General features: G+C 41.3%; 3 protein-coding genes across 6 annotated transcripts; 2 read left to right on the forward strand and 1 right to left on the reverse strand.

Annotated features, from left to right (window-relative positions):
- Position 1: 1 nt before the first annotated feature.
- vdac3 (voltage-dependent anion channel 3) lies at positions 2–9,801 on the reverse strand. Of its 4 annotated transcripts, XM_034595547.1 has the most exons (11): positions 9,705–9,801; positions 5,861–5,973; positions 4,242–4,313; positions 3,998–4,047; positions 3,524–3,526; positions 2,818–2,970; positions 2,654–2,706; positions 2,274–2,501; positions 1,966–2,116; positions 1,057–1,114; positions 2–963 (listed from the first exon to the last, which is right to left on the reverse strand). In XM_034595547.1, exons 2-11 carry the CDS (start codon positions 5,967–5,969, stop codon positions 872–874), a joined length of 969 nt encoding a protein of 322 aa, XP_034451438.1. In that variant the 5' UTR covers positions 5,970–5,973; positions 9,705–9,801; the 3' UTR covers positions 2–871. The 4 variants fall into 4 exon arrangements, with proteins under 4 accessions (XP_034451438.1, XP_034451439.1, XP_034451440.1 ...); XM_034595548.1 differs by lacking the exon at positions 3,524–3,526; XM_034595549.1 differs by lacking the exon at positions 5,861–5,973 and having other exon boundaries at positions 9,705–9,795.
- Positions 9,802–11,469: 1,668 nt separating this feature from the next.
- On the forward strand, positions 11,470–14,561 carry enkd1 (enkurin domain containing 1). Its single transcript, XM_034595551.1, has 8 exons — positions 11,470–11,565; positions 12,359–12,452; positions 12,666–12,890; positions 13,052–13,224; positions 13,307–13,462; positions 13,710–13,852; positions 13,956–14,092; positions 14,200–14,561. Exons 2-8 carry the CDS (start codon positions 12,365–12,367, stop codon positions 14,358–14,360), a joined length of 1,083 nt encoding a protein of 360 aa, XP_034451442.1. The 5' UTR covers positions 11,470–11,565; positions 12,359–12,364; the 3' UTR covers positions 14,361–14,561.
- Positions 14,562–14,834: 273 nt separating this feature from the next.
- Positions 14,835–19,651, forward strand: polb (polymerase (DNA directed), beta). Its single transcript, XM_034595552.1, has 14 exons — positions 14,835–15,038; positions 15,668–15,725; positions 15,957–16,023; positions 16,511–16,585; positions 16,700–16,758; positions 16,952–17,001; positions 17,157–17,208; positions 17,305–17,359; positions 17,445–17,517; positions 17,620–17,690; positions 17,775–17,861; positions 18,001–18,080; positions 18,340–18,479; positions 18,613–19,651. The coding sequence occupies exons 1-14, from the start codon at positions 14,978–14,980 to the stop codon at positions 18,705–18,707; spliced, it is 1,023 nt and encodes a 340-aa protein (XP_034451443.1). The 5' UTR covers positions 14,835–14,977; the 3' UTR covers positions 18,708–19,651.
- Positions 19,652–20,453: the final 802 nt, after the last annotated feature.

Consider the following 20,453-nt stretch of genomic DNA (forward strand, 5'->3'; position numbering starts at 1 on the left):
ATAAAGTTTTACATTCTTTATTCCATCAATTCAATAAATGTCGATTGAGTTCCTAACTGTTGACTAACTCTCCTATACAAAGCACAGCACAGATAAAGTGAAATGTAGTGGTAAAGGTTGAACAGGTACAGGACACCAAACAAGACGACGGGGCTCGGAGCCTTTTTACCAAACAGGACCTGAAAAATCGATGTTTTGGCAACTGAAGCGTCACAGTTTCTAACTGCGTCACTGAGGTCAAAGGGTGGAATCAGTCGGTCCACTCAGTCTGAGGGTGGCCGGCCGCTCGGTGTGTTTTCTGCTTAACGCTCTCCAGCCTTTATTGCATCTGTTTATCGTCATTGTACTGAAGTCAGTAGCTTCCCTCAAGCCTTGAAAGCATGCACCAAAACCACAACATACCAAAACAAGCTTCTTCTAATCATCTGATTCACGTCTGAAACACAGAATATATCTGAACACAGTCAAAATAAGAAAGGGGCCTCGTCGTGTTCCAGAAATACAGATGTGTCTGAGACAAAGTGCACTTTGTCGAGTCGAACCAGTCACAAGTAGCACATTATTCAGAGAATGACTATTTTCATGATACATATAACATATGGGACCTGTAACTAATGCAACATTTAAAAATAACACTTGCTTCTTTAAAAATTACAGTACTGGAGGTCTTGGAGGCTGCTCAGGGTTTCAGGGTTAAGGCCAAAGAATGTGTGTATTTGTGTAGATATGTGTGTAGCACTCAGTGTGCAGGGAAGATGTGTTTATGTGTCGCTGAGTGGACCATTGTGGTGTTGTCACATTTGGGCTGTGTCTTCTTCTCCTGCGTTTGCTTCCCTCTCTCTCCTCTTGTCCGTCCTCCCACTGAATCTTTTTAGGCCTCCAGCTCGAAACCCATGCCCACTTTGTGTCCGCCGCCGTTCACGTTCTTCCCGTCGATCAGACCTGAGAGAGTGAGCTTCACTCCTGCAGGGAAGAGAGGTCAGATCATGTAAAGAAATCGTGCTGGTGCGTGACAGGAAACAGGAAACGAAACAAAAAAGAAAGCAGTTAACAAACCTGGCCTGAGGGTTTGTGTGTATCCAACTCCAACGAGACAGGCGTTGTTCACTTTGGCCTGTGAGGAGAAACCAAACATGGACGGTGAGGTGACCATAGGGAGCTGAAATGTACTTTACTAGTTACATAATTTATTTCATATATTTGAAGCAGCCTCAGATCAACGACTGCAGAGGAGTTAGGCTTTGAAAGTCAAGTGGTTTTGCAGTGAGTAGGTTTAGAGAGTGGTGTGGCTCTATAGTGGCTATGTTGACCTTTCTGTGTATATTTAAATAAATGTTATAACTTTGTTGATCCCTGACTTTCCCTTTATCAGGATTATCAGGTCAAAAAATGATTTTAACAGATATTTAAGTTTATAACCAAACACCAGCAAAGCTAATAACATTCCCCGTTGGCCTCAGCTATGCTCATAGAGATTATTCCTCCTGGACGGAGACGACCAGCAGCCGAAGGCGTTAAGATTTCTGGTTGTCTGTCTATCCATCACATCCGTGAACACGTTATCTCAAGAGCACCTTGAGGGAATTTCATCAAATTTGGACTCAAGGATGAACTGAGTCGATTTTGGCAGTCAAAGGTCAAGGTCACGTGACCTCTCGAAACCATTTTTTGCCTTTTTGGCCACTTGAGAATGATCTCAAGGTCTAATTTCCTCAAATTTTGACCAATTGTCACTTGGTTGTCAGAGGTAAAAGTCACAGTGACGTTTTATTATTGTGACTGAAGCTGCACTGGTTGGTGGAGGCATAAAACAGCAGTGCGGTATTTCCAGGTTTAAATCTAATTCTAGGGCTTTTTACCTGACATCTCCCAAATTGGAATTCCTAATTCCTCACTGCAGTAATGGTCACTGTTGACGATACTACAGAGAATTGTCTTTTTAGAGGTTTTAAAGTCAGTTCTTACAGATAGGGTCGCATCATTGTCCAGCTGGTATTTAGCCCCGATTCCGAAACGGGTGTTGTTGCTGCCGGCTGTCCAGGCCAGGTGCACCGCTGTCTCCAATTTGCTGTTCACCTTTTGGAAAATGGAGCCACCGAACTCTGTGCCATCATTGCTTAAATACAAAAGAAAACACAAACAGAAAAGGTAGAGGTGAGCAGCAGTGGGTTTTAGTCTGAACGTTAGGTTTCATCCTGGGGAAATGCTTCCTCTCTCATTGGCTGCATCACTTCCATTTCCCCGCCTCTCGACACTGTAACGTGGTGACTCACACGTTGGTATGAAGCTGAAAGTCTCCGGCCTTGTATCCGAGGGCAAAGTTGTTCTGAGTCAGTTTGGACTTGGCGGTGTCAAAGGCCAACTGGTAGCCAGCGAGCCAGCCCTCGTAGCCCAGCACAGCAGCTCCGTGCACGGTGGGACCGGCCATGTCGAAGTCCAGGTCACAGCCCACATTGACAAACTCGCGCTTGTAGCCAGTCTTCAGTTTGGCACTCTTCTTCCTGCAGATGGAATAACAAGGAAGAGAAGGAGGGGGAAATCCTTTAGAAAGCACTGCATAATTAATATGTTTATAATATGCATTTATATTCACTTTGTTTGTAAACTTATTGAAGACATTAAAAACTACTCAGCATGAGGAAGATGCTCTTACCCGGTGTTTGGCACAAATGACGTGTCCAGAGCGAGCTTCAGGCCCTTCGCCAGCTGCAGAGAGACAAGCAGGAGACACAGACGGTGAGATAATGATTTGAATTTAGGTTTTGGAAATGTTTAATAAGCTAGGTATAGTAAGTTCCTGTCATATATATTTAATACCTGGTCCTCAATGGTGATTTCTGTGGTCAGAGTGTTGTCTGTGTTCCATTTCTGGTTGAAGCTGAGGCCCAGCTCACTCATCTTGTACTTGGTCTCCAGGTGACCGCCGGACTTCCCCGTGTCTGTGTTGTTGGAGCCGGACGTGGCAAACTCCTGCAGGTCGGACAGGGATGGAGTAATGAGATGGAGGGGTTGGGGTGGGGGGGGATGGATATGGAAAATGAGGCGTGAAGGGAAGCAGAGAGGCACGTTGCTACAATACAGCCCAGCTATTCAAATAAAAGGAGAGCGAGAAAGAGTGAAGAAGCGTTCAGGGAGAGAGAGGAAGGAAGAAAACTAAGGTGAGGGGAAGGGAGCATTGTTCCTCTGCTCTTCCTCTGCCACACAATCCCTCTCCGGTTTGTATGACTGCTTATTTATTTAAGATGGAGACGTGAGTTGAGGAGGAAAACTGAAAATAGAGTCTGGACTGTGAGGGAGAGGCAGCTTGTGGTTGCATTTCAGGATCGGTGCTGTTACGGCTGCAGAGGTCAGGGGGGGGGGTAACTTTGTCACTTGGACAAATTACTGCTGCAAAGAAACACATGGCGGAAAGCTTGCACACACTGTCTGCACACAAACATCTAAATGTGTTACCCTGCAGTGCCCCCGTGTGTTTAATCATTACATATGTGCACACACACACACACACACACTCTCCTCTTACCATCTGACAGGAGCATCCAGAGAGGAAGCAGAGAAAAGAGAAAATAGATAGAAGTTAGGCAGAACCACACTGAACTCACATGCAGTGATTTCACCGGGAAAAATGAAAATCAGAGCGACGGAAAGTGGAAACCCGAGCGAAAACATTCTCAGTGTTTATTTCAGTGAGGTTTGTGGCGTGTGGGAAACTAAACACCAGCGTTGATTATGGTTTTACCATGGCAACCGGTTTATGGCAAAACACACACACAGCAAACTAAAGCCCTTCATCCCCATCAGGATACAACATGTTGCTTGAGAAACAACAGTTAGGAGGAAGCTTGTTGGGCAGACGACGTTACCGAGTCTGTAAGTTGGACTGATCTCAGGCAGCAAACATTATGAGTCATACCATTTATACCACAGAACGCTGAGAGAAAGGCCTGCACGAGAAATTTGAACACTTCAGGCTCTCAGGGAATAAAATAGTACTTACAACACCGCTCTGGGACTTGGTCTTAACATCCAGCTTAAGAACTCCGTAGCCTGGGAAGAAAGAAACATCCGGAAATTTAAAAAAGAAAAGGATGGAAAATAACAGCAGGGCTCTGACACAGCTGCAGTGAAAATAAACAGCTGCACTTCAAAGTGACACTGAGCAACAGAGATTTCTCTAATATCAGTGCAGCTCTATCCAAAACATTTGGAGTAAAAGAATTTTATAAATTTGGTGAAGTTACCATAGCCCTTGTTGAAGATGTCTTTGGCAGATTTCCCCAAGTCGGCGTATGCAGGAGGGACAGCCATTGTTCCTGAGGAAACACACATGTACATACTGTTTAGTCTTATTCACAACAACAGAGAGAAACTACAACACCACAAAAATGCAGTTGGCTGATGCATAGTCAGAGGGATACTCCAGCAAATTTAGTAAAGCACCTCCATGAAGCTGCAGGGCTTGCAAGAAAGATGCAGAATGTGCAGCAGAGGCTCAAATATCCGGATTTTAGTGCCAAACTCCAAATATGCTGGAGCCTGCATTTCCCATAATGCAGCGTGATAGCATCTTAGTCACTCACACCCTTTGCCAGGTTTTTTTGTTACACACATAAAGTCTGAACTGAGACAATCCTGCTTTAAAGGACATGATTGTAGATATCAGTGTTATCAAAGAGAGAGTAGCGCTGCCCATTAGAACTAGATGATCGATGGAGTGCCCCTTCAAATTAAAATGCTGCAGGCAATCACACAGAATACACAGAGTTTTGCACCTTTGTGGAAGCTAAGCAATGCAACTCAGGCAGCAGCTCTAAGGGCAAGTCAAACACAAAGAGCTGTATTCCCTCACACTAAAAGCACTGCAGGTAGCAATCCGTATATAAAGTAAGATTATTCAAATCTCTGCCTCAGTTGGGGAAATATAGATATTTATTTGTATAACCATGTGTGTTGGCACCATTTAAAATGAGGGATCTACCTCAATGTGTCTCCCGAGGTTATAAATAAATAAATGCTGATGATGAAACCCAGGCTCTCTGGAGAGGACCTGTCTGGGTGCTGGTGATATCCTGCTTCTCTCCTCCCCCCCCCCCCCCATCGTCCATGTGAAACCTATTGATTGCCTGGCAGCGCTCCATTAGCAGGCTGCAGAGCTTGTTAAACTAATGGGACCCGCTCTCTTGCAGGAAATGTTAATAAGCAAAAAAAAAACAGACACAATACAGAGAAATTCTGCTGCAAGTGTCACTACTGTATTTTAATATTAATAACATCCTCATTATGCAATGCTTGTGGAGAGAGGGGGATATATTATGTACAATGTGTGCAAGCCAATGCAGTAGCGATAACGTGAGCAGTAGCAGGTTTGATTAGTCAGCAAGTACGAGTCCTGCAAACCACTGCACTGCACCGTAATGCTTCTGTCAGTCATCAGGGTCCCCTGGGTCAGTGTGTGCGTATGTGAGTGTGTGTGGAGGGGAGGGGGGGGAGGGAGTTTTGACAAGGTGACTTTGCAGGAGCAGGTAGAATATCCTGCATTCACTAACAACCTAAACCTGGATTAATGGTTTACTACAAGCTTCCCTTCCTTCTCGTGCGTCTCTGTCCCTTCCGCTGTTAATCTCATCCGTCACATCTTCTCTGCAGAGGTTGGAGCAAGGAGGGCGAAGCAGCTTCTATCAGCAGATGCATCGCTGATTGACCCAGTGCAGACGATCAGCGTGTAAAAATATATTTAAAATCATTCAGACCCCCAAGACTTCATCATCTTTAGGATGGTGCAGCCAAAATGCAATCCAGGGACCCTGATGATACATAATCTCTTTCTATGAACACACACACACACCCCCCCCCCACTCACCATGCCCTTTGGGTGCGTGGTGCTGACATGTCCCACAGTGGCCTTTGTTCTCTGCCTGCTTGCCTTTTCCTGTCTTGTCCTGCTTCACCACATCCCCCATCTCTGCCATGTCTCTTCAGACGTGGGGGAAGCACAAGGAGGGACAATGGATCAACTTCGGCAAACAGTCCCGTTCTGTTTAGACAGCAACCGTGCACACTATGCTGGCTGCTCGTAGAATGGCAGTGATCATCTTTGTTCTTCCTTCGCATGCAGTCAGACCCCAACTATTGCGTCACTCTGTGCTGTAAATGTCAGCGGTAGGAGCACTTGTACTTTGTGCACTGTATTTGAACAGGATAAGACCCGTGTGCAGCCCTCGTTTGACATGGAGAGAATTGCATCTTTATCAGACAAAGGATACTGATTAGCTGCATGAAACGATGAGCTGGTGAAATACTGAAGTCCCTGTGTCCCTGATACAAGAGCACAGTAAGCACAACAAATCATAAACCTGTCGTCTGTCATCAGCATCTGTCCGCAAGTGTTACATCAACGGCACCTTAGAGTACAGTGTCATTGACCTCTGGCTTGTCATGTACGTGGGCTACGTGAGCAGAGTCCAGTGTGCAGCAGTCTCTCTCTCTCCAGATTCACCTTTACACTTTCAGAGGTGGTGAAGTGTTTAAACCCCCTGAAAACCTGGTTTCAAATCATAAATATTTCTTTAAATCATTTAATATGTGTGACTAAATGAGTTTAGAAACAATCATTCGCTCTCGTTTATTATTTAATCCTGCAATAAATTATTTTGTGGCCAGTTTGTGCAGCAGACACAAATACAACACTGATGAATCATCACCGTTAAAGTTAATACGGTGAAGTTGTTAAAATATCCAGTAGTGTCGGAACAACATTATAATTTATTTGGAGTCGTTTTTCAGGCCCCCTGCTGAGTTTAAGTCCAACATTCCCTCAATTTTACCTCAGTTTTGTTCTCAACCAACTGATGATGAAAATATCTGACTCTAACTGTGTCTGTGGGGGGTAGTGCGGCGCAGTTTCAGAGCTTTTCCAGTGACAATAAGTGCCGGTGAAATGTGAGATTATTATTATAAGTTTAACATTAACAAAAAACACAAGACAACGTGCTCACACCTGTTGTCAGCATCTGATTCAGATGTCACTATCCTCTGTTGCACAATAAAAAATAAACCTTTTCCCAAATGTGTCCTGCTGAGTTAAAATGAGGAAAGAAGAAATCTCTCAAATGAAATAACCCTGATCTGACTGTGTTCTTGTGGGACCTCATCGGACCAATAAGATCCCTCAGACACAGACACCTGACATCCGGTCACAGTGCGTGTCACAAAGCTTTGTCCGTCTCCGCTTAGTGTCGCTCTTCATCTCTCAAACACTGAGCCGGTGTGTGGCAGCTGACCTGCACTTTACTGACCACTGGACTGCCTTAGTCATTTCACTAGCTCTCAGCTCGGTACCCTCTCACCTCCTGCAGCACAACGTCCTTTTTTGACTCCTTCCCTCCGAGCCTTCCTCCCTCAGTCTCTATATTTAGCCCAGGTGAACATGACACTACAACACGTGACCAAGTTTCAAACATGTGTCCTTATCCGAGTTCAACCTGTTAAAGCCCCTGCAAGCATCAGTGTATTTCTCTGTATTGTACACTTGTATTCTTTACTGTACTGACTTTAACCCTTGTTCACTAATCACTCCACAAACGCTCTCCTGCCTCTCGTCTGCATGAGCTGCAGCCTCATGGCAGCCATCACGCGGCTCAGAGGTCAAACTGACACAGAGGTAAGTGAAAGTAAAAGTACAAACAGCAGTGGTGGTCGTCAACAAGCACACAAATAGTATCTTTAAAAAACACTGTGTGAAAATACAAAGTGTGGATTTACTAATTAATTGTGTGTTTTCATCTTCAAACATGATCACAAAGAAGAAGTTCAACATCTTGATTTATGAAGAACACAGAACATTTTGTGTCATAGTTTCACTTCTTATAACAGAAACCTGCTCTTTCATAAAAACTAAGGCAGTGTTTGATTCTTTTACTTTCAAAATGTTGAATCAAACATGACAATTGGTGAAGGTCATACATCTCTATATATAATATAGGATTTCAGCAATTATTGTAACATATATTAAATAATTGACTAATAACAATAATTTAGCAACTTAATTTGAGGACTGGCTCTGGGTGACTGCATTCCTTTTCTGTTTTCATATCTGTGAAGCACTTTGTATACTGGCATTTTGAAAAGCGCTAAATGAATTCGGTGAGAACGGTAATTTTTACATACAATTTTCACAAAAGATAAATGAACTAAATATAGAATGTTATATATTTTTGAACAGAGGGGGGTCTTTACTAATCATGTATGTTCCCTTACGTTTGGAGAACATGAGTTGTAGGCCGCTGCATCTCTGTAGCATTTATAAGAAGGCACGACACATTTTACCTTTATCAAAAACACCGCACCTCCTGTGATGTGTACAATATCTTAATGAATCATTCAGTTCTGTGGAAGACGCTGATAATCGAGTCCTTGTTAATGGACAGATACTAAACATTGAACTGTGTAAACAGGCAGTTGCCCAACCCTGGCTGAACCCTCTGATAACATGAGACCAAGGCCAGTGTGTGAGGCGTAGAACTGGAGGAATGTGCGGCTGTAAGATAAGTTCAAGTGCAGTCAGGTTACACCTTCGACAATTTATAGCCTTAATGTAAAGCACATGATGAGGGGGTGTATTTGCTTTGTGTGTTTTGGGAGGCATGTGTCATTCTATGTCTGTTGCATCATGTTGTGTTGGTATTAATGAGTTGTTCCAGCCAGGAGACAGTCTGGTGTTTGATCCACAGGCCTGACTTCTTAAGTAAGAGGATAAATGACCACAATAATAATAACCATGATATCCATTCTGGCAATTCCTCTCCAAATGCTATATTTTCATTAAATGCTTGACTGATGTCGACTGTAACGTTTGTAGTTATCTCTGTCTAGTCTGGCGTTTTTGTGGTTGTTGTCTTTTTATGCTTTTGTATGTTTGCTCTGTACTCTAAATGCTTTGTTTTTGTCTGTGTGTTGAAATATAAACATAAATATTATAAGAATAAGAATAAATGAATAATTTAACTTGTCCATACAGGCTGACCTTGATGTTTTAGTCCCCTTGTTAAATCCTGAGTGTGGGTCACTACCTCTCTGTGTCTGATGAGACTGAGCAGATTGTGAAATTACCTGGTAAAGAGCATGCGTACAGGTGACAGACACAGATAGAGATCCCTGTAATGTGTCTGCTCGTAAACCAAAGTGTTTCAACGAGATTTATGGCCTCAGGTCGTCCTGTCAGTCAGTGGATGACGCCCCTGTTCTTCCATTGTGTGCATGAATACCAACACAACACCTTTACCTTTACCTTTGTGTTACACACTCTTGTAAACAATCTATGAACACACTCTCTCTATATATCTGAGTAAAATAAACTGTGTGTTGCAGCACAGTGTTAAAAACAATATGCCACTTTACAGGAAATAGGACTCCTTGTTAAAAATAAACCACTTCCAGCAGACTTTCTGTATAAGTATATTCACTCTCAGGCTGTTTTACAGTTGTGAAATTCAGTGAAGTAAAGGCTCACACAGGCCTGAACTGGCAGTGAAACCTTGCTGCTGCTGCTGCTCCTGCTGCTGCTGCACTCCCACCCCTTTACGTGTGACTCACATATTCTAGTAGTTAAAAACCAGAAATGACAGGAGCTAAACTGTCGAGCAGATCAGACCATGAGATTAAAACTTGTTTAATATCACATTTAGGTGAAGTGAGTGGTTTCTTACCTGTGTCAGAGGTTCGGAGTGAGCGGACTTGGTGGAGGCTGTTTGGCTGCAGCGGGGAACTGAAGGAGAAAACAGACACACGCACACTGGGCAGGCGCAAGACCTCCGGATGAGGGCGGGGCCTTTGTGTGATAAAATAAAAATAAAGACCAATAGTATTGTGATCCGAACATATAGCGATTTATTCCGATCTCTGTTTTACACATTAGATCAACATGTTATTTATAAAATCCTTAAGATGTTTGTAGCCTAAATAAAAAAACTATCAAATTAATTTCAATCCATCTATTAAAGGTGTATCCATTTAAACTAAATATATAAAAATTCAATCAACAGCAAGAACAAATAACAATACCAGATTATATGTATATATACCTATATGTATTTACTATTAAATCCTGTCTGACAACTGCAGATCATATGCTACATTTCTTTAGTTTATCTATTTTATTTTATTTCAGGAAGTCACTAAATGCATATTTCCCTTCTTTAGAGAACTTCAATGGCTGTCCCAGATCACCCGAAGCATGATTGATAATGTGGGACAAAAAAAATAAAATAAAACTCACTGCATATTTTGTTGCTTGAATACATCACAAACACAATTTGATAACAATAGGGAACATTCTTATTTATGACAGATTCATATCCTCCACATTAATCTTAATCTTATGTCATTGACCTTGTACTGCAATTCCAGGGGACTGGGGGTGGGTTCTGATTGACAATTGCCCCGCCTCTTTCTGTGACATCATCACACGAAGTCATGTGATGTCAGTCACATGATGTCCATGCAAACCTATAGTAAAAGTCCTGTTGACTAGATTTTGTTGGAACAGGAAATAAACAGTCTGAATCTTAGGTGTCGCACGTTGTGTCCCAGTGTCCCAGATTCCCCAAATTCACTCTACTGAGCTGAACTGTGGTAACATACAGTATATATGTATGATTTTTTTAAATATAAAATGAGATATGGAACAACACAATAGTGTGAGGAATGTGCTTACAAGGAAATCACTGCGAACATTTTATTATAGGCCTACTGAACTACCGCACCTGTTTTGGTGTAATGAGACTCTTCCACCGCCTGGGGGCAGTGACCTCTGGCAAATATCGCTGATGGCGTTATTGAGGAATTTTACGCCCTGAAGCGATTTGTCAGGCTGTAAGCAGTGTACCTTCCCTGCACGCTTCAGTGGCTGCACGAAGACAATAGTATAATAATATTATAAATATAATTATATTCATGATATTGATAATCTAGGCTATAGATGGAGCTTCACAGTTGTGGTTGTAGTGAAGTAGGAGGGGATTTCCAGACAGCCTGGAAGGCAACACTCAGGGACAAAAACTTTTACTCACACAGAAGTACACCTGCTAGAAGTGAGCACGACACCTTCAATTGTTATGTTATGTACATTATGTACATACTCAGCATTTTTTTATTCAACTGCCTTTTTTTATATATCTGTATTCTCTTGTCTGACTCATTCTGAGCTGCCTGCTGCTGTAACAACTGAATGTCCCCAGTATGTGGATCAATAAAGCTTTATCTTATCTTATCTTTTAAGGGTGTCTCAAGTCTTATCTGCCTCTGTGAAACACTTTTGCGTGTCATATATTATTTCAAAAGTAATTTCAATGTGTTCACAATGATTTAATATTTAATGTAATCATTTTACTGTTTGAATTGTCGGAATGGTTTTAAATAAACAGGTCCTTCCTGTCTATCGTGTCTAGTTCTATGCGCGGTCGCGCCGTTGCCATGGGGACGACTACTGAGACAAGCGTTGACACCTCGGCGTCATCAGCGCGCGTGAACAAAATAATCTCAACAAGATAAACACAGACGATCATCAAGGTAAACGAGTTCAACTTTATTCGACTTGACCGGTTACAGTTGTTTGGTCGACGTGCGTTAAAGCTGAAACTGACCGTTTTACGCTCGGTTGTGTTTCGTCTGTGATGATCAGACAAGTCAACAAGCTAGTTAACAATAAGCTATTGTTAGACACTGTTAAGCTAATCAGAGGTGCTGCTAGCCTCAAAACAACGACTGGTTGAGTGATGCTGTTTCCTGCAGTGTAGCTACAATAAAACCACACGTGCACACACACACACACACACACACAGACACACTGACCACAGATGTAAACATAAAGCAAACACACGTAGAGTCAGTCTGTGTGATCAGCTGTTTGACCTCAAGCACTAAACAATGTTGTGTTACCACCTTCTGATGAGACACGTGTAGTTCATGGTGACATTATTTCCTGTCGGTGGTGTAAGAACTGTACTAAAAGCCTGTGTGGGTGCATCTCTGGGATGAGGCACTTTGTATGAAGGCTTTATGAGTTAATAAATAATATCACTAATGGTTTAGGTGTGTCATTTATAAACACAATTCATGGGTTGCCAGGTTGTGGAAAATCCTCCTCCAACATGACATTTTGAAAACCCATCAGCAGATATTGATTGATTAAATTGCAGACTGTTAAATCACATGTATTAAATATTAAACGGATTCTGCCACCACCTGCAGGCCCAAGGATTTTTATTTACTAACACTAATCAATGGCTCGATATCACTGTGAAACATTTTGGTTTGTGTTTGAATTTCTCAGCAAAAACTGCAGGTTTTGTTGTAAACACAACTTCAGATGTGTGAGGGGCCGTCATCGATATCTGGGCCAATCCCCCCGGATCCTTCACTGTTTCCTCAGTACTACAACAAACATCCTGCTTCAGGTCAGATGCAGCCATGTGGTTATTATGCTTTACTGAAACCCCACTTTTCACATTGTTTATGTAGGGTCGTAAATCTAATATCTACAAACCTTAGATTTCTGTCTCCTTTTGTTTGATATTACAGCAACAAGATTTGAGTTGTTGGCAGCGTATTGAATTCCACTTACATCCACACTTTGTTATAAAATTATTTACGTTTTTTTCCTCCCCCAGCTCGTGGACGTTTAGAGGGGAACCACAATGGGACGTTGGGCCTGCTCTCAGGGCCTCTTGCTCCAGATCCTGTGTTGTACCCTGGCTACTACAGTGCTCGTAGCCCAGCACATCCATCCCGTATCGGGCCTAATGCCGCCCATATTATGGAGCGAGGACGAAGAGGCGTAATGGGGGAACTCCTCAAACTAGACGGTGTTTCAATTACCCCTGTTCCCAAACAGAGTGAGCACAATAGATTTTTTTTACATCTTCTGGTTGTCAAAACAGGAGAAGCTTGTTTTGTCTTGTCAGAATCTTTTCTTACTTGTTGTTTTTTTAATTTGCTATAGCAAGTAAGAGATTTTGATTTAAAGTAAGACATCTTTTGTTATTTGTCCCTTAAGGACAGCGAATTCATGACTTCAGTAAAGAGAATGTACGTCGTCTCCGGGAGATCCAGAGACGCTGCAAAGAGCAGGAGGCTGAGAGAGCACAGTCTCGTCCGGTTCCAGTCAAAGCTCTCTGGACCTCCTCCAAATACGAGACTGTCCCATCCAGGCTCATGGTCCAGCTACGGGTAAGGATTTTATTGAGATGTTAAGTCATTGAGTTATGAACATTTCCTCTGGGTCGTTGTTAATCCAATCTGTTTTGCACAGGTTTCAAGTCCATCTGTTAAACCAGGGTGTCAGAATTTTCTGAAGGCCCACTCTAATGGGGGATCTACTACCCCAACAAGACCACGCTCCAAAACGTCTCCTGTAGCTGTGCACCGCCCTGCGTCCTGCAACTCTGCACGTGACCTGGATTTGCAAGTGAGGATTCGCCAATACATGTTTACTTATTGATACAAACACATGATCAGGCAAAAAGAGGAATAGTGTATAAAGTATTTTTTCTGTCAAAGAAAAGAGAGAAGACAAGAGAAAGCCTTGTTATTATTGTCTTGTGCTCCAAAATGATTTATTAAACAAATAACATGACTTCACTTCACTTGCTTTGAATTGAATCTGTAATATTTCCTGTTTGTTTCATTCCATACGCTGTTATATGTGGATACAGTTACAGGTGCAAGGTCAGACCATTGACTTCATAAAACATAACGCCCGAGCTGCAGGAAAAGCTGTGATGCGTCGGTCCCAGTCACTGACCAACCTGAGAGACAAGCCCGTGCCCAGTGCAGTCAAGGGACAGGTGCCTCAGTAGTGAGTACTCCTATAGCGTATCTCAGCCATTTTTTTTCTTTCTGTCACTTCTGCTGCTTATGTCTGTTCCTGCTCTGTTTGTCACTCAAACACACGCTCCCAGTCTTGAAGAAAGGAAGGAGCAATGGCGTAAAGAGGAGGAGGAGAGGAGGAGGAACGCACCTGATCCCAAAGCCCCAGCAGGTCACACCCTGATGCCTGAGAGTGAGCGACAGGAGACGCTGAAGTCCCTCAAAGAGTGTAGGCCTCTGTTGCTCTTCATCTCTGTCCTGATACTCACAATGACAACAGTCACTCAGAGTAATGTGTGTGCGGAGTCTAACTCTGTTGTTGCTGGTTTTTCACAGCCCATTGCTCCCTGGTGACTGAGCTGCTGTCACTTCCGCTCAAAGCTGACAATCTGAGTCTTCGCTCGAGAAGGACTCAGCTTGATTGTCGGCTTTCTGAAATCGAGGAGGCCATTAAGATATTCTCAAGGGACAAAGTTTACATAAAAATAGATTCCTAACACACAAGAAGAAGAGGAGGAGGAGAGGGAGGAATGAAGAAGAGGAGGAGGAGACGGACCTGTAAATCCACTGCTTTATCGAGATTCATCTTTCATTTGTAGCTGCTTAATGTAACATAACACTGAACCATGTTTATTTTATTGTTTTTTAAAGGGGTGGGAAGTGAATTTTAAAGCTAATGATTACAATTTTATCTTGGAGGAAAAAAGCAAATGCCAAGTACATTAAGTTAATTTAATAATTACCTCCATTAGATCCTAAAGTATTTTTGTAACAGAATGTTGTCGTTTTAAAAACATGGTTATTCATTGACTGATTTGTGTAAAACTGACTGTTGGTTATTTTTTTGTAAAGTCGCTGCGTATTATAATTATGAATTAAAACTTTAAATAAAAATAAAAATAAAAATAAAAAAACAATGCAGAGAATCACTCGGACAGTCTGTCACGTGTTACGCAAGCCCCTCCCCCTCCAACGTCCTGCGGCCATTGTTCAGTGTGGGCTAGCTGAGGTGCTAAAGGCTAACCAAGAATACTAAGAGGTCGTAACTTTACTTTACGCTCATATAAAACAGTTTGAATCCCCAGAGGACGTTTGAGAGGTTGCCACGTCCACGATGAGCAAGAGGAAAGCGCCGCAGGAATCTCTCAACGAGGGAATAACAGACTTTCTTGTCGGTACGTAAAGAATCGGACAGTTTGCTCTCAGCTAACAGACGCTAGCATGATTGCTATGTTCTGTTTTTAAACAACAACAACCCTGAGAAGAACGTATTGCATGTGTGCTTCATCTCTCAAACCATGTTTAACGATACTCCTCCTCTAAATCTGGTAAATCTGGGACGTTAATGGTCACTGCCATTTAAATGCCTTCCTGAAATAGCAGCAACAAACCACAGTGGTTGGATGAGGTCAAATAAGATTAGATCATCCTTTATTCGTTCTGAAATGGAGATATTTGCAATATTACAGCAGCAAAAGTCCAAAATAGGCATCAGTAAGTAATATGTAACATGCAAGTGTAAGGATAATAATACCTAAGTGTGAGGAAATGTAAGAAATATAGAAAAATATGAATGGAATAAGCACTCATATATACAGTGTGAGAATATGTGCGGTGACCGGATTGCACTTGAACCATTGTATTGCACAGACAGGATGAATATTGCACAGTGAAGTTAAAGTCCATAATGGGTGCATGTAGTTCCTCTCCTTAAGCTGCCCAGTGCTGTGATGGTGTCCTGCAGTGGGTGGGACTGGTTGTGAATGAATTATTAAGCGTTGTACTGTCTTACTTCTCTCTGCAGAGTTGGCCAACTTTGAGAAAAATGTCAACAGGGCCATACACAAGTCCAACGCCTACAGGTAAGCTCTGGAGGCGGACGTGTTTAAATGTTGTGTAAATACAGAAATAAATGAAATGTTATGCTGTTACGCTCACAGAGATAAAACTGGTCATTAAACTGATGGCCAATTTTTGATAAAAGGGTTAGGGTTAGATTTTTTTACATTAGTATAGCAGGAATTCAGTGAAAGCTTTTTATTACTATGTTGTTTCGCTGTTACATAACCACTGGTCTTGTGCTCTGTGCCTAGGAAAGCAGCATCTACCATTTCCAAGTACCCTAACAAGATCAAGAATGGGGAAGAGGCCAAGAAACTGGTATGTGCATTGAATACAATTTTACAAATTGAATGTCTCTATTGAGTAACTCGTATAAATAATTCAATAGCTGATTTGTGGCACATGTTGCAAATTGTCCAGTACAAGCACAAACATAGACAGTGCAATGCAGTATTAAGTCCTGTTGTAAAATCTACCTTTATGAAGGTTACAGTGTTTAGTAATTGTAGTTGAAAACACTGATAATATAATACTGGTCAGTCTAAAGTGTTTGTATTGTGTCATAATGTGCTTCATAAAGAAATTCTGTTATGTTTGGATAATGCTACTCTGAAAGTAGGGTGGTGTAAGATGTTTGGAAATGGCCGCATCATTGTTTGTCTTCAACACTTATGTACTGATGTTGCTGTGGTTGTGTGTGAAGTGATGCCCGTTGCTTAGCCTGAACAGCCACTCTGGGCACCTTACGTAACCGCTGCAGCTCGCACTCCTCAGCACCCTCTTGTTTGTTTTCCCATTTTAACAGGATGGTGTGGGAGCTAAAATAGCAGAAAAGATTGATGAGTTCTTACAAACTGGGACTCTACGCAAACTGGAAAAGGTGAATCATTTGGCGTGAGAACACACGATTGATGAAACGCTGTTTTTTGTTTTTATAATAGCTCAATTTAACACTTTACACAGACTTATGTGCTGCGTTTATATTTTTCTCTAGATCAGAAATGATGACACCAGCTCTTCCATCAATTTCCTCACCAGAGTTACTGGAATTGGGTACGTCTTAAGTGCTAATACAAATGAAAAACCTATTAAATATTGTGTATGGACAAGGAAATGCATCAAGGCTAATTAAAATCACTGTAAGACTAATTCAGTTGCCAAAGGGACACCGCATATTTTTGTTTTCATTTACATTTCCAACAAGTGCTTCATATAACAAAGTGCATCTTCTGGCTCTTGACTTCAGCCCTGCTGCTGCCAGGAAGTTTTTTGAAGAAGGGGTGAAGACATTAGAAGGTTTGTTTTGAAGCTGACTTACATTATAATTGTAAAAATATATTTTTAAATCTATTTCTGTATGACTTCTTGTCATATTTTGACACATATATAGCACATACTCAATAAATGTACATTACGGTTTTAATGGTCTTTTATTTTCTTTCCTTATTTAGATCTGAAAAAGATCGAGCACAAACTAAACCATCATCAACAGATTGGAATCAAGTAAGTTCTGCTCAGTGCTCTCAGATAAAGGGAAAAGTGAAAAGTCCTTCTATTGATACATGAGCTGTGTTTCATGGATTATTTTGCTGCCTTCAGGTACTTTGAGGAGTTTGAGAAAAGGATCCCTCGTGCTGAAATGGAAAAGATGGAGGTGATCAAGCATTTATATTTTTCTGTTATCTTCTGATGAATATCGTTTAGCTTTTTCTAAATCTGTGTGCAAATGTTTTTTTTAGACTCTGATTGTTGCAGAGTTGAAGATAATTGGTGAAGGATATATCGGATCAATCTGTGGAAGTTACAGGAGAGGTAAAATTTTCCCTTGATGATTATTTCAGCGGATGTTCAGTCAATGGCGGGACTTCCGACTCTGGGAATCATGATATTGATTCACATGTTCATAATTTCCAGGTGCTGCCTCGAGTGGTGATATTGATATTTTGCTGACACATCCAGACTACACCTCTGAGACTGAGAAACAGGTAAGACCCTTCTCCATTGTACCTCACCATTGTGTGTTGCCATGATCTGCAGCTTTTATCTTTGTCTCATTCATTCTTTTCCAGCCCAAGCTCCTCCACGACGTGGTCAGTCATTTTGAGTCCATAGGGTTTGTGACCGAGACTCTCTCCAAAGGAGACACCAAGTTCATGGTGAGGCCTGTGCTCATTTTGACTCATGTGCTCAGCTGTGTGTGTCTGATGTGACTGGTAACACAGTTAGTACAGTAACCATACCCAACCCATGAAGCGCATGACTGAGGTCACAATGTTCCAACTCTTGTGTTTCTAGGGAGTCTGCCAACTGCAGAAGAGTGATGATGATGAGGAGGAGGAAGAAGAAGAATACCTTCACAGGCGTATTGATATCAGGTGCCCTGCTCTATATTGCTCGGTGTTTCCAAAATTAGGTGTTTTAAGTATATGTTTATACAGAACAATATGGGCTAAGTCAGTGCATTGGTCAGGATACTGATGTGATTTAATAAATTAAATTAAAACATTACCTCTACCTACTGCAACACCAAACTTTAGATACATGGCTACAACAGTGAGGTACCTTTCATTTTTAGTTTTTATTACAATCTGTTTGATCCTGCTTTGTAATTATCCTTTCCCCATTTTCCCAAAGGTTAATTCCTAAAGACCAGTACTACTGCGGAGTCCTGTATTTCACTGGAAGTGATATCTTCAATAAAAATATGAGAACTCATGCCCTAGAGAAAGGTTTCACCCTTAACGAGTACACCATCCGACCACTTGGGGTCACTGGTGAGTCTCAGTCAAATATGACATGAACCTTGTGAACTCTGTTCCAGCGATGTGCCGCTTCTATCATCAGTCAGTAACTTCACATGCGTTCAGCTTCTAATATCAGCTATTCTTCTGTGTGGATCTATTTCAGGTATGGCTGGGGAGCCTCTTCTGGTGGACAGTGAGAGAGACATCTTTGAGTACATCCAGTACAAATACAAAGAGCCAAAGGAACGCAGCCAGTGAAGTTGCAGTTACATCTGTATTAAAGGCTGGAGGATCAGATGCATGCGTACACAAATGTGTGTTCGTCTTTCATGTACCATTCAGCAATGTTATTGAAATGAAAACAACTGTGAACGTCATTTACTCACTTGTTTTGGACAATTTTTATCCTGATTTTAAGAATCTATTTTCCATGAAATCTTATGGGCTTTAAAAGATTTTCAGCAAGTTTCTTAATTAGGCTCAACAGTAATTTATTTTGTTTACATAACCTAAGAGGATCGGTCTTAAAGAGGCCTGGATTCTGATACAGTTTGTACTCAACCATCATAAACACAGAGGACCTCTGTCATCTCCACAATCAGGACAGTTGTGATGTGTAATACTTTGGCTTGGATGTGAAAATTTGGTATAATGTGTACTTATTACACATACAAATGAGATTGCTACTTTAGTAGTTTTGTAAAATATCATTCACCATGGAAATGTGTGTGTGTGGTGGAGGGGGGGTTACACATGTAATATTTCTCTACCATTTTGGGCTAGTTAACAAATATTGGAAGACACGTGTCGTCAATTGGTGCAGTTTTTAGTTCTAGTGACAAATTTTCGTCAAATTGGAAGAATACACATTTTCTCAGGTTTTAATTGATATGTGAAAAAGACTGTTACATGTTGTACAAGCTTGTGTGAAAACTTACGTGTAGGGAATTGTGGGATCCAGTTATCAGGGGGGCATTTGAACGCATTAAATAAAAGTAAACAGGCAACAGGAATGCAGCTACGGAGTAAATTCTGGTTCATGTTTTAATCTGCTCCACAAAACGTGAATGTTAGGATTAGGACTTGAAGTCAGTTTTTAATGTGGGTGGTTGTATTTTAGTTAATAAAGTATTTAAGAAAAAACAATGTCAAAGAGTGGGTTTGTTAAGGTCTTTTTATGAATGAGTAAAATAAATGGGTTGGTAAAATTACAGTGTCATGTTTTTATTTAATTTTCATTTTTACTTTGCTTTTCAACCTTTCTGAAAAATCTGTTTCATGTCTGTCCGGGATCTTTAGGTAGATACATGTGTTTTTTAAACTTATTGCGGCTTAAGCTCAGTTGACTTGCTAGCATAGCCGGACCATATAAATATAGCTGTGGTGTTTCTGGTTCACTGCGGAGAAAGTTGTTGCAGGAAAGAATGCTGACTACCATTTCACAATGAGAATAAAAGCCACATGTTTGATCCAGGGTGGAACTTTTCTGGTGGTGAACATAATTCTGGAAAAGCAAGGTAGTCAACAGTTGTTTCCTTCAATTTTTTGTTTTTAGCTTTTTAATTTATGCCTACTCACATACTCAATAACTCTTCAATTCATTCGTCATTGCTGCTCCCTTCATCTCTATTAGACATTTTCTTATGTGCAAACACTTTAAACATTGACACACTTTTCCATTATGTTACAAATTGTTTTTTAAATACTGTTATTAGGGCCCGAGCACCGACAGTGTGAAAGTCATTGAACGTGATGAACATTTCTTACATCTTCTGCAGTCCTTGTCTGCTCTTCTCTTCATTCTTCTTTGCCCTGAGTTCTGCAAGGTACAGCCGAAAATGTACCAGCTGTTGGTCATTAATCTTGTGTGCCATTATGGTCTTTTCCTCGATTTACTGCGCTGTTGAGTTTAGTTGCTCAGGTGATTACTCTGAATCACCAGAACCAGTCATTTCAGACTTACGGTTGATATGGTCATAAAGAATAACACTTGTTTGTGACTTA

Source organism: Hippoglossus hippoglossus, chromosome 9 (assembly GCF_009819705.1).
Source record: "Hippoglossus hippoglossus isolate fHipHip1 chromosome 9, fHipHip1.pri, whole genome shotgun sequence".
NCBI lineage: Eukaryota > Metazoa > Chordata > Actinopteri > Pleuronectiformes > Pleuronectidae > Hippoglossus > Hippoglossus hippoglossus.

What these genes read in the sequence shown, in the direction of transcription:
- vdac3 (XM_034595547.1), bottom strand. Translation starts at nt 5,969, where the DNA reads ATGGCAGAGATGGGGGATGTGGTGAAGCAGGACAAGACAGGAAAAGGC. An exon ending in TCATTTGTGCCAAACACCGG is followed by an intron (nt 2,502 to 2,653) that starts GTAAGAGCATCT and finishes TTCCATCTGCAG; the next exon opens with GAAGAAGAGTGCCAAACTGA. An exon ending in TTTCAGCTTCATACCAACGT is followed by an intron (nt 2,117 to 2,273) that starts GTGAGTCACCAC and finishes TTTGTATTTAAG; the next exon opens with CAATGATGGCACAGAGTTCG.
- enkd1 (XM_034595551.1), top strand. Translation starts at nt 12,365, where the DNA reads ATGTGTGAGGGGCCGTCATCGATATCTGGGCCAATCCCCCCGGATCCT. An exon ending in CAACAAACATCCTGCTTCAG is followed by an intron (nt 12,453 to 12,665) that starts GTCAGATGCAGC and finishes TTCCTCCCCCAG; the next exon opens with CTCGTGGACGTTTAGAGGGG. An exon ending in CACGTGACCTGGATTTGCAA is followed by an intron (nt 13,463 to 13,709) that starts GTGAGGATTCGC and finishes ATGTGGATACAG; the next exon opens with TTACAGGTGCAAGGTCAGAC.
- polb (XM_034595552.1), top strand. Translation starts at nt 14,978, where the DNA reads ATGAGCAAGAGGAAAGCGCCGCAGGAATCTCTCAACGAGGGAATAACA. An exon ending in CTGAAATGGAAAAGATGGAG is followed by an intron (nt 17,360 to 17,444) that starts GTGATCAAGCAT and finishes TGTTTTTTTTAG; the next exon opens with ACTCTGATTGTTGCAGAGTT. An exon ending in CACAGGCGTATTGATATCAG is followed by an intron (nt 18,081 to 18,339) that starts GTGCCCTGCTCT and finishes ATTTTCCCAAAG; the next exon opens with GTTAATTCCTAAAGACCAGT.